The sequence below is a fragment of the Eubalaena glacialis genome, chromosome 19 (genome assembly GCF_028564815.1).
Source record: "Eubalaena glacialis isolate mEubGla1 chromosome 19, mEubGla1.1.hap2.+ XY, whole genome shotgun sequence".
In the NCBI taxonomy this organism is placed as follows: Eukaryota; Metazoa; Chordata; class Mammalia; order Artiodactyla; family Balaenidae; genus Eubalaena; species Eubalaena glacialis.
In genome coordinates, this window is record NC_083734.1 from 7,726,313 (window position 1) to 7,739,938 (window position 13,626).

General features: G+C 41.5%; 1 protein-coding gene across 1 annotated transcript in view; it reads left to right on the top strand.

Annotated features, from left to right (window-relative positions):
- The window catches only part of LOC133080450 (myosin-1-like), a 28,781-nt gene extending 16,597 nt beyond the window's left edge, over positions 1 to 12,184 (top strand). Inside the window, 9 exon segments of the mRNA XM_061176351.1 lie at positions 145 to 310; positions 403 to 526; positions 694 to 1,003; positions 1,091 to 1,294; positions 1,630 to 1,755; positions 1,846 to 2,016; positions 2,285 to 2,404; positions 2,513 to 2,608; positions 11,987 to 12,184. Of these exon segments, the coding sequence (XP_061032334.1) occupies positions 145 to 310; positions 403 to 526; positions 694 to 1,003; positions 1,091 to 1,294; positions 1,630 to 1,755; positions 1,846 to 2,016; positions 2,285 to 2,404; positions 2,513 to 2,608; positions 11,987 to 12,184 (1,515 nt within the window).
- Positions 12,185 to 13,626: the final 1,442 nt, after the last annotated feature.

The window sequence follows — 13,626 nt, forward strand, 5'->3', positions numbered from 1 at the left end:
ACTCCTGTGGTTTCTACTCTTCTCATTCATAATTAGTTTTCAGTCCCCGATCATCGCAACTCTGTTTGAAAGTTGTCAGAATAAATGGTTTTCATCCCATCAAACTTTCTCCACCCAATGTCTTGACCATTCCTTGCCCCTCAGGTCCTATCAGAATGGAAACAGAAGTATGAAGAAACTCGTGCTGAACTTGAAGCTTCCCAGAAGGAGTCCCGCGCCCTCAGCACAGAGCTGTTCAAGGTTAAGAATGCTTATGAGGAATCCTTAGACCAACTTGAAACCTTGAAGCGGGAAAACAAGAGTTTGCAACGTGAGTACATTTTACCTTTTCTTCAACAAAAGATTTGAAAGAATGTTCTCCCTCACTGAATGCATTTTTAAATTTTTATTTTTCACGAACAGAGGAGATTTCTGACCTCACTGAGCAGATTGCAGAAGGAGGGAAACGTATGCGTGAACTGGAGAAAATAAAGAAACAAGTGGAACAAGAAAAGTCTGAAATTCAGGCTGCTTTAGAAGAAGCAGAGGTACAAGTCAAAAATGTGCATTGTAAACAGATTCAAAAAAAAAATTAGGACTAGCCACATATATTGGACAGAAAAAGAAACAGCACAAAATTAGTGGAAGGAACATGTGCAGAAAAACTTCTGAATGCTTCCATTCCCTGCTAATGTCACCCCTCGCTGTCATTACGGCATCTCTTGAACATGAGGAGGGAAAGATCCTGCGCATCCAGCTGGAGTTGAACCAAGTCAAGTCTGAAGTTGACAGGAAAATCGCTGAAAAGGATGAGGAAATTGACCAGCTGAAGAGGAACCACATTAGAGTCGTGGAGTCCATGCAGAGCATGCTGGATGCTAAGATCCGGAGCAGAAATGATGCCATCAGGCTCAAGAAGAAGATGGAGGGAGACCTCAACGAAATGGAAATCCAGCTGAACCACGCCAACCGCACGGCTGCTGAGGCCCTGAAGAACTACAGGAACACCCAAGCCATCCTCAAGGTAAATGGGCTCAGGAGATGGTCCCAGGGCAGTTGGGGTGACTGCAGCCCTGAGAACAAGGTGTCTCAATGATCGTTCATTCCACAGGATACCCAGCTCCACCTGGATGATGCTCTCCGGGGCCAAGAGGACCTGAAGGAGCAGCTGGCCATGGTGGAGCGCAGAGCCAACCTGCTGCAGGCCGAGATCGAGGAGCTGCGGGCCACCCTGGAGCAGACGGAGAGGAGCAGGAAGATGGCAGAGCAGGAGCTCCTGGACGCCAGCGAGCGCGTCCAGCTCCTGCACACCCAGGTGAGTATAACATAAAAGTAAAAAATAAAGTGGACTGAAAATGATATTCTTGCTCAAATATTAGTACTATCTAAAAATTTATTCATAATGTTTTACGGAGGTTACAGTTTAAAATATGTAATATCTCTGGATTAACAATATTTTTGTTTATATGAACTGTGACATTCAGAGTTGACTGTCTTCTAAAAGTATATTGTCAACTCAGATAATTTATGGAACAAGAAAGGATACTAATTAGTTACCTTAATTAATTAGTTTGTGGGTTCATTAGAACATTGGATATTGTAATTTTGCTCTCATGTACTTAGTATTTCTAAATTTGATATTTTAACCAGAACACCAGCCTGATCAACACGAAAAAGCAGCTGGAGACAGACATCTCCCAAATCCAGGGAGAGATGGAGGACATTATCCAGGAAGCTCGCAACGCAGAAGAGAAGGCCAAGAAGGCCATCACTGACGTGAGCAGAGGGCCACACGGGGGTGGTCAAGCTAGAATCTTGATGGGCTGTCTCAGCTCTCTCTACTGGTTTTGTTTTACTGCTAATTAGGCGGCCATGATGGCCGAGGAGCTGAAGAAGGGGCAGGACACCAGCGCCCACCTGGAGCGGATGAAGAAGAACCTGGAGCAGACGGTGAAGGACCTGCAGCACCGCCTGGACGAGGCTGAGCAGCTGGCCCTGAAGGGCAGCAAGAAGCACATCCAGAAGCCGGAGGCCAGGGTGGGTCTTCTGATCAGCCTATTCCCAGCTCATTCCAATCCAATGCACGATTTTTAATACCTAGCACTGCTAGATGATGTGAGGCATACGAAGATGAACAAGAGATATTCCTTGCTGTCCAAGAGCGTATAAGGGGTGATTAGACTAAGGCATCAAGTACTCCACATAAGGCAGAGTAAAAGAAGTGCTATGGGTCATCTGAAGAAGTAGAAATCCACTGAGTGAATGGATCATAGTAAACATCTCTAAAATGCCCATCTTCCTGCAGGTACGTGAACTCGAAGGAGAAGTTGAAAGTGAACAGAAGCGCAATGTTGAAACTGTCAAGGGTCTACGCAAACATGAGAGAAGAGTGAAGGATCTTACTTACCAATAAGGAAAACGTCCTGTCTCAGTTTTCCCCTGGTCTACAAGGGATCAAAAACCAAATGTACAACAAAATGTGATGGCACCTTGAAATGTACTTTCAAGAAACTTACTCTTGAAAATATTCCAGACTGAGGAGGACTGCAAGAACATTCTCAGGCTCCAGGATCTGGTGGATAAACTGTAAGCAAAGGTGAAAGCTTACAAGAGACAAGCTGAGGAAGCGGTGAGTTCAGAACCCCTTGGGGGTGATGGGCCTGCCTCCTGTTCTCAGATATGTCCAAGCCAATTTAGTTAAAGGGATGAAAGAAAGAAGGGTAAAATAAGGAAGGATCAACAAAAATGATTCAGTGAAGATCTGAAATGAGAAGAAACCAACCACTTGATGAGCCAGGGGAGAATGTTCTAGGGAGGAGGAAGAGCAAATGCAAAGCTGTTGAGTGGAAAAGAGTCTGGTCCAAGAGGCAGGAAGAACAAGGGAGACAGCAGCTGAGATGGAGCTGGAGCTCTGGGCAGGGAGGGGGTGGGTCATGGGGGTCTTCTAGGCAATGATAAAAAGTCTGGTTTTTATTCGAGGTACAATGGAACACTGGGGAAGCCACAGGAGGGTTTAAGCTGGGTTGGTCAAGCCCTGATTTATATTTATTTAAAAAGAGTATTCTGGGGGGGAGGGGCAAGATGGCGGAAGAGTAAGACGCGGAGATCACCTTCCTTCCCACAGATACAGCAGAAATACATCTACACGTGGAACTGCTCCTACAGAACACCCACTGAACGCTGGCAGAAGACGTCAGACCTCCCAAAAGGCAAGAAAATCCCCACGTACTTGGGTAGGGCAAAAGAAAAAAGAGATAACAGAGACAAAAGAATAGGGACGGGACCTGCACCAGTGGGAGGGAGCCGTGAAGGAGGAAAGGTGTCCACACACTAGGAGCCCCTTCGTGGGCAGAGACTGCGGGTAGCAGAGGGGGGAAGCTTCGGAGCCACGGAGGAGAGCGCAGCCACAGTGGTGCGGAGAGATTCCCGCACAGAGGAGCGGTGCCGACCAGCACTCACCAGCCCGAGAGGCTTGTCTGCTCAGCCACCGGGGCGGGCGGGGGCTGGGAGCTGAGGCTCGGGCTTCGGTGCTAGCCAGGAGGGAGTCCGGGAAAAAGACTGCAGCTGCCGAAGAGGCAAGAGACTTTTTCTTGCCTCTTTGTTTCGCGGCGCGCAAGGAGAGGGGATTCAGAGTGCCGCCTAAACGAGCTGCAGAGACGGGCGCGAACAGTGGCTATCAGCGCGGATCCCACAGCAACAGGGACGCAGAGGGAAAAACGGAGAGATTCCCGCACAGAGGCTTGGCGCCGAGCAGCACTCACCAGCCCGAGAGGCTTGTCTGCTCACCCGCCGGGGCGGGCGGGGGCTGGGAGCTGAGGTTCGGGCTTCGGTCGGATCCCAGGGAGAGGACTGGGGTTGGCTGCGTGAACACAGCCTGAAGGGGCTGGCGCACCACAGCTAGCCGGGAGGGTGCCCGAGAAAAAGTCTGCAGCTGCTGAAGAGGCAGGAGACTTTTTCTTGCCTCTTTGTTTCGCGGCGTGCAAGGAGAGGGGATTCAGAGCGCCACTTAAACGAACTCCAGAGACGGGCGCGAGCCGCGGTTATCAGCGCGGACCCCAGAGACGGGCATGAGACGCTAAGGCTGCTGCTGCCGCCACCAAAAAGCCTGTGGGCGAGCACAGGTCATTCTCCACACCGCCCCTCCCGGGAGCCGGTGCAGCCCGCCACGGCCAGGCTCCCGTAATCCGGGGACAACTTCCCCAGGAGCGCGCACAGCGCGCCTCAGGCTGCTGCAACGTCACGCCGGCTTCTGCCGCCGCAGGCTCGCCCCGCCTCCTCTGTGCCGCTCCCTCCCCCCAGCCTGACTGAGCCAGAGCCCCCGAATCAGCTGCTCCTTTAACCCCGTTCTGTCTGGGCGGGGAACAGACGCCCTCAGGCGACCTACATGCAGAGGCGGGTCCAAATCCAAAGCTGAACCCCGGGAGCTGTACGAACAAAGAAGAGAAAGGGAAATCTCTCCCAGCAGCCTCAGAAGCAGCGGATTAAAGCTCCACAAACAACTTTATGTGCCTGCATCTGTTGAATACCTGAATAGACAACGAATCATCCCAAATTTAGGAGGTGGACTTTGGGAGCAGGATATATTAACTTTTCCCCTTTTCCTTTTTTTGTGAGTGTATATGTGTATGCTTCTGTGTGAGATTTTGTCTGTATAACTTTGCTCTCACCGTTAGTCCTAGGGTTAGGTCCGTCCGTTTTTTTTGTTTTTTTTCTTACTTAAAAAAATTTTTTTTTCCCTAATAAATGTTTTCTTAATAATTTTTCCTTATTTTCTATTTTTAAAAAATTTAAAAAAAATTTTTTAATAAGTTTTTTCATATTTTTTATTTTAAAAAATTAAAATTTTTTTCTTAATAATTTTTTCTTATTTTTAGTATAAAAAATTAATAAATCTATTTTTAAAAATTAAAAAAATTTTTTTTCTTAATAAATTTATTCTTAATAATTTTTTTTCTTATTTTTATTATAATTGCTTTATTTTATTTTATTTTATCCTCTTTCTTTCTTTCTTTCCATTTTTTCTCCCTTTTATTCTGAGCCGTGTGGATGAAAGGCTCTTGGTGCTCCAGCCAGGCATCAGGGCTGTGCCTCTGAGGTGGGAGAGCCAACTGCAGGACACTGGTCCACAAGAGACCTCCCAGCTCCACGTAATACCAAACGGCGAAAATCTCTCAGAGATCTCCATCTCAACATCAAGACCCAGCTTCACTCAACGACCAGCAAGCTACAGTGCTGGACACCCTATGCCAAACAACTAGCAAGAGAGGAACACAGCCCCATCCATTAACAGAGAGGCTGCCTAAAATCATAATAAGGCCACAGACACCCCAAAACACACCACCAGACGTGGACGAGCCCACCAGAAAGACAACATCCAGCCTCATCCACCAGAACACAGGCACTAGTTCCCTCCACCAGGAAACCTACACAACCCACTGAACCAACCTTAGCCACTGGGGACAGATACCAAAAACAACGGGAACTACGAACCTGCAGCCTGTGAAAAGGAGACCCCAAACACAGTAAGATAAGCAAAATGAGAAGAAAGAAAAACACACAGTAGATGAAGGAGCAGGGTCAAAACACACCAGACCTAACAAATGAAGAGGAGATAGGTAGTCTACCTGAAAAAGAATTCAGAATAATGATAGTAAGGATGATCCAAAATCTTGGAAATAGAATAGACAAAATGCAAGAAACATTTAACAAGGACGTAGAAGAACTAAAGAGGAACCAAGCAACGATGAAAAGCACAATAAATGAAATTAAAAATACTCTAGATGGGATCAATAGCAGAATAACTGAGGCAGAAGAACGGATAAGTGACCTGGAAGATAAAATGGTGGAAATAACTACTGCAGAGCAGAATAAAGAAAAAAGAATGAAAAGAACTGAGGACAGTCTCAGAGACCTCTGGGACAACATTAAATGCACCAACATTCGAATTATAGGGGTCCCAGAAGAAGAAGAGAAAAAGAAAGGGACTGAGAAAATATTTGAAGAGATTATAGTTGAAAACTTCCCTAATATGGGAAAGGAAATAGTTAATCAAGTCCTGGAAGCACAGAGAGTCCCATACAGGATAAATCCAAGGAGAAACACACCAAGACACATATTAATCAAACTATCAAAAATTAAATATAAAGAAAACATATTAAAAGCAGCAAGGGAAAAACAACAAATAACACACAAGGGCATCCCCATAAGGTTAACAGCTGATCTTTCAGCAGAAACTCTGCAAGCCAGAAGGGAGTGGCAGGATATACTTAAAGTGATGAAGGAGAAAAACCTACAACCAAGATTACTCTACCCAGCAAGCATCTCATTCAGATTTGATGGAGAAATGAAAACCTTTACAGACAAGCAAAAGCTGAGAGAGTTCAGCACCACCAAACCAGCTTTACAACAAATGCTAAAGGAACTTCTCTAGGCAAGAAACACAAGAGAAGGAAAACACCTACAATAACAAACCCAAAACATTTAAGAAAATGGGAATAGGAACATACATATCGATAATTACCTTAAATGTAAATGGATTAAATGCTCCCACCAAAAGACACAGACTGGCTGAATGGATACAAAAACAAGACCCATATATATGCTGTCTGCAAGAGACCCACTTCAGACCTAGAGACACATACAGACTGAAAGTGAGGGGATGGAAAAAGATATTCCATGCAAATGGAAATCAAAAGAAAGCTGGAGTAGCACTTCTCATATCAGACAAAATAGACTTTAAAATAAAGACTATTACAAGAGACAAAGAAGGACACTATATAATGATCAAGGGATCGATCCAAGAGGAAGGTATAACAATTGTAAATATTTATGCACCCAACATAGGAGCACCTCAATACATAAGGCAAATACTAACAGCCATAAAAGGGGAAATCGACAGTAACACAATCATAGTAGGGGACTTTAACACCCCACTTTCACCAATGGACAGATCATCCAAAATGAAAATAAATAAGGAAACACAAGCTTTAAATGATACATTAAACAAGATGGACTTAATTGATATTTATAGGACATTCCACCCAAAAACAACAGAATACACATTTTTCTCAAGTGCTCATGGAACATTCTCCAGGATAGATCATATCTTGGGTCACAAATCAAGCCTTGGTAAATTTAAGAAAATTGAAATCGTATCAAGTATCTTTTCCGACCACAACGCTATGAGACTAGATATCCATTACAGGAAAAGATCTGTAAAAAATACAAACACATGGAGGCTACACAATACACTACTTAATAACGAAGTGATCACTGAAGAAATCAAAGGGGAAATCAAAAAATACCTAGAAACAAATGACAATGGAGACACGACGATCCAAAACTTATGGGATGCAGCAAAAGCAGTTCTAAGAGGGAAGTTTATAGCAATACAAGCCTACATCAAGAAACAGGAAACATCTCGAATAAACAACCTAACCTTGCACCTAAAGCAATTAGAGAAAGAAGAACAAAAAAACCCCAAAGCTAGCAGAAGGAAAGAAATCATAAAGATCAGATCAGAAATAAATGAAAAAGAAATGAAGGAAACAATAGCAAAAATCAATGAAACTAAAAGCTGGTTCTTTGAGAAGATAAACAAAATTGATAAACCATTAGCCAGACTCATCAAGAGAAAAAGGGAGAAGACTCAAATCAATAGAATTAGAAATGAAAAAGGAGAAGTAACCACTGACACTGCAGAAGTACAAATGATCATGAGAGATTACTACAAGCAACTCTATGCCAATAAAATGGACAACCTGGAAGAAATGGACAGATTCTTAGAAATGCACAACCTGCCGAGACTGAACCAGGAAGAAATAGAAAATATGAACAGACCAATCACAAGCACTGAAATTGAAACTGTGATTAAAAATCTTCCAACACACAAAAGCCCAGGACCAGATGGCTTCACAGGCGAATTCTATCAAACATTTAGAGAAGAGCTAACACCTATCCTTCTCAAACTCTTCCAAAATACTGCAGAGGGAGGAACACTCCCCAACTCATTCTACGAGGCCACCATCACCCTGATACCAAAACCAGACAAAGATGTCACAAAGAAAGAAAACTACAGGCCAATATCACTGATGAACATAGATGCAAAAATCCTCAACAAAATACTAGCAAACAGAATCCAACAGCACATTAAAAGGATTATACACCATGATCAAGTGGGGTTTATTCCAGGAATGCAAGGATTCTTCAATATATGCAAATCAATCAACGTGATACATCATATTAACAAATTGAAGGAGAAAAACCACATGATCATCTCAATAGATGCAGAGAAAGCTTTCGACAAAATTCAACACCCATTTATGATAAAAGTCCTGCAGAAAGTAGGCATAGAGGGAACTTTCCTCAACATAATAAAGGCCGTATATGACAAACCCACAGCCAACATTGTCCTCAATGGTGAAAAACTGAAACCATTTCCACTAAGATCAGGAACAAGACAAGGTTGCCCACTCTCACCACTATTATTCAACATAGTTTTGGAAGTGTTAGCCACAGCAATCAGAGACGAAAAAGAAATAAAAGGAATCCAAATCGGAAAAGAAGAAGTAAAGCTGTCACTGTTTGCAGATGACATGATACTATACATAGAGAATCCAAAAGATGCTACCAGAAAACTACTAGAGCTAATCAATGAATTTGGTAAAGTAGCAGGATACAAAATTAATGCACAGAAATCTCTTGCATTCCTGTATACTAATGATGAAAAATCTGAAAGTGAAATTAAGAAAACACTCCCGTTTACCATTGCAACAAAAAGAATAAAATATCTAGGAATAAACCTACCTAAGGAGACAAAAGACCTGTATGCCGAAAATTATAGGACACTGATGAAAGAAATTAAAGATGATACAAATAGATGGAGAGATATACCATGTTCTTGGATTGGAAGAATCAACATTGTGAAAATGACTCTGCTACCCAAAGCAATCTACAGATTCAATGCAATCCCTATCAAACTACCACTGGCATTTTTCACAGAACTAGAACAAAAAATTTCACAATTTGTATGGAAACACAAAAGACCCCGAATAGCCAAAGCAATCTTGAGAACGAAAATGGAGCTGGAGGAATCAGGCTCCCTGACTTCAGACTATATTACAAACCTACAGTAATCAAGACAGTTTGGTACTGGCACAAAAACAGAAACATAGATCAATGGAACAGGATAGAAAGCCCAGAGATAAGCCCACGCACATATGGTCACCTTATCTTTGATAAAGGAGGCAAGCATATACAGTGGAGAAAAGACAGCCTCTTCAATAAGTGGTGCTGGGAAAATTGGACAGGTACATGTAAAAGTATGAAATTAGAACACTCCCTGACACCATACACAAAAATAAACTCAAAATGGATTAAAGACCTAAGTGTAAGGCCAGACACTATCAAACTCTTAGAGGAAAACATAGGCAGAACACTCTATGACATAAATCACAGCAAGATCCTTTTTGACCCAGCTCCTAGAGAAATGGAAATAAAAACACAAATAAACAAATGGGACCTAATGAAACTTAAAAGCTTTTGCACAGCAAAGGAAACCATAAACAAGACCAAAAGACAACCCTCAGAATGGGAGAAAATATTTGCAAATGAAGCAACTGACAAAGGATTAATCTCCAAGATTTACAAGCAGCTCATGCAGCTCAATAACAAAAAAACAAACAACCCAATCCAAAAATGGGCAGAAGATCTAAATAGACATTTCTCCAAAGAAGATATACAGATGGCCCACAGACACATGAAAGAATGCTCAACATCATTAATCATTAGAGAAATGCAAATCAAAACTACAATGAGGTATCATCTCACACCGGTCAGAATGGCCATCATCAAAAAATCTAGAAACAATAAATGCTGGAGAGGGTGTGGAGAAAAGGGAACACTCTTGCACTGTTGGTGGGAATGTAAATTGATACAGCCACTATGGAGAACAGTATGGAGGTTCCTTAAAAAACTAAAAATAGAACTACCATACGACCCAGCAATCCCACTACTGGGCATATACCCTGAGAAAACCATAATTCAGAAAGAGTCATGTACCAAAATATTCATTGCAGCTCTGTTTACAATAGCCAGGACATGGAAGCAACCTAGGTGTCCATCATCGGATGAATGGATAAAGAAGATGTGGCACATATATACAATGGAATATTACTCAGCCATAAAAAGAAATGAAATGGAGGTGTTTGTAATGAGGTGGATGGAGTTAGAGTCTGTCATACAGAGTGAAGTAAGTCAGAAAGAGAAAAAGAAATACAGTATGCTAACACATATATATGGAATCTAAGGGGGAAAAAAAGGTCATGAAGAACCTAGTGGCAAGATGGGAATAAAGACACAGACCTACTAGAGAATGGACTTGAGGATATGGGGAGGGGGAGGGGTGAGATGTGACAGGGTGAGAGAGTGTCATGGACACATATACACTACCAAATGTAAAATAGATAGCTAGTGGGAAGCAGCCGCATAGCACAGGGAGATCAGCTCGGTGCTTTGTGACCACCTAGAGGGGTGGGATAGGGAGGGTGGGAGGGAGGGAGATGCAAGAGGGAAGAGATATGGGAACATATGTATACGTATAACTGATTCACTTTGTTATAAAGCAGAAGCTAACACACCATTGTAAAGCAATTATACTTCAATAAAGATGTTTAAAAAAAAAAAAAGAGTATTCTGGCTACTACGTGGAGAATGGATTGTCAGACAACACAGTTAGGTACAGGAAGACATTTTAAGAGGATTTTCAAGTGGTCCAGTGGCTTGTGGAGCAGATAGAGACAATGTGGAGAGATTCAAGATAGATTCTGGAGGTAGAAGCTACAAGATACGCTAATAGGTTTTGCTTGGGAGGACAGAGAAAGGAAAGCAAGGGTAATTAATCAGGTTTGTGATTTGAGTAACCAGGTGGATGGCATAATACTTGCTAAAATGGGGAACTAAAGGAGGAACATATTTGCAGGCCAAGAAGGAAACAGGAATTCTGCTTTGGAAACAGTGTTTGAAATACCATTATATACACAAATGAAGGTGTCAAGTAAGCAGTTAAATATTAAGTGTCAGAAGGTCTCGGTTATGTTCAAACCACTAGATCCTTGGCACTCCACCTCACCTCATTTCCTCAGCCTGTGATTTATCTGAAATGATAATCAAATAATATCAATTTCCTAAGTATGGAAGTATGGATATACATACCTACCTATCACAAATTAGTTCCTCTGTTCATATATGGGTTTATTTTTTCCCCTGATCTCTAAGGTCTGAGAGAGAGAGACAGAGAGAGAGAGACATCCTTTCTCTGGCTCCTATTTTCCTCATCTGTAAGAGGAAGATCTGGGGTTTTTCTCAAGCTCTATTATTTAGTGACCCAAAGTTTTCTAAATGTTCTAAATTTGAATGCCATATTTTGGACGGCTCTTAATGAGCCTTTTTAAAAAGAATGATTACTAGAGACTAAACTAGAACTGGCCTTCTCAAATTTACTGCTATTTATTCAAATATAATCAGGGACCACATAGACTATTTTAGCAAACAACCAACTTCTTGTTTAATTTCTAAACTGCATTAAGTGGCAATAATTTATACTCAAGTGACAATAACTTATATTCAAGGGTACTAGTTTGGTATAATATAGATTGTATACCTGCATTTTTAAGAGGTCTGGTTCCATTCTCAGAATTCTGGGGGGAAAAAAGAGGCTGGAAAGCTGGCATATTTAATAGTAGCTCTAAGATGTTTAGATGTTATAAGAGGAGAACTTTTAGAACAACTTGGAGACAAATGTCACCTGTCCTTCCTTGCTACCCATGACTTCAAGAAGGATGAGCGCAGTTAATTAAAAAAAAAAAATTCAAGAGCACTTCTCTAGGCTTTTTAAAAGGTTGACTAGAGTGAACCATTTTTAAGTAAAAAGAAATTCAAGACCCATTGATCTAAGAAATTAGAAATTCTGAACTTTTTCCCCGCATAATGCATTTCCATTTATTCTCAGGAGGAACAATCCAATGTCAATCTCTCCAAATTCCGCAAGCTCCAGCACGAGCTGGAAGAGGTCGAGGAACGGGCTGACATTGCCGAGTCGCAGGTCAACAAGCTGCGGGTGAAGAGCCGGGAGATTCACCCAAAAATCATAATGAAGAGTGATTCATCCAAATGCGAAAAAGTGACCAAAGAAATGCACAAAATGTGAAAATCTTTGTCACTCTGTTTTGTACTTATGATTTTTGCAGATAAAAAATTTATCTACAAAGAACTTGTATCTCTTTTTTACACTGCGTCAATTTATCTTTTTAGGCAACAAGAAACAAACAAACACACAAACATTTTACTTATACCTTATGGAGAAGGATTTAGTCACCAAGAATAAAACGTGGCAGGAGCAGCCAGGCCAATCCTCGTTAGGAAAAACCCTAAACACCATACATGGGGAAGCAGGTGAAGCCTAGAGGCAGACCTTAGGCATAAAAGATATAGGGTATACAGAGCATAGACTAAACTCCACCTGGCAGAGCAGCAGCTACTTATCAGAAAACGGATTTCTCTTAACGAAGTTACTCTCTTCATAAAACGATAGGAAATCCTTGATCCTAAGACTGAGTAAAAATAAATTAAAACACTAATTACCTACATAAAAGAAAAGAAAAAGTTTAAAAGAATTGGAATAGACACTCAAAAATATTTGAAATGCAAACTTTCCACTAAGTTGGGATTCAGACCCCTTGAGAGGGAAATATGTTCTATAGATTTTCCGGAATTTTTAGTTTTTTTGTTACCTACAGATGTTCTGTTGTTTGTTTCACTGAGCCTCCTCGCTTGTGAGTACATTAGCATGGTAAACAGGAATTACGAATGGATATATTTTCAGTATTTGTTCTATCTCTTTGGAAACTTCTGTACCTTTAACAAGGCTTTCTCCCAGTACTTCTGCTGGCAATAGAAGGTTAATTAATATTTTTAAAAAGTCAGTTCCCTACTCTCATTATTTTATCTTTGTGCCTTTCTATAGTGTATGGCAATTACTATCATCATTACTCTAATTGGTATTACTACTACAGATTTACATGTGCTGAGGCTAGCATGGGCCTTCTACTTATCTCATTTTTAACAGGCAGGGAGCAGGTAAAATAGCAAGCATCTTGTCTATTAGGAATGCGTACAACAAAGGTCTTACAAGAACATTACACACTTATTTAAAAGGAACAATACACAATTAAATGTTTTTGATTTTATTATCTAGTAGGTTAAATTATCCAACTGCACCCTCTGGACCTCAGCTCCTGGGGAAGATTCCCTCCAGGATGTTACATACCACCCTCTATTTTCTATCGATCATTAGAGACAACTGTTTACTCTAATGCTACATCTTGAGTTGCACTTTAAAATAATTTATAAAGCAGTCCTTAACATATTATCCAATTTTCTGCCAATGGTTACAACCTAATATTCCAATCCCACATTGCCATTTCATTTGGCTATTGACTTAATGAGAAAAATGAATAGATAAATGGACAAATGTTACGCAAAGAAGCAGGAAAGAAAGGTAGGCTCTGGTTGGACCTCACTTAATACTGACTCTCCTGGAAAACATGAGATTTCTTATGCCCCTTGTAACATTCCCCACCTCTTGGCTTG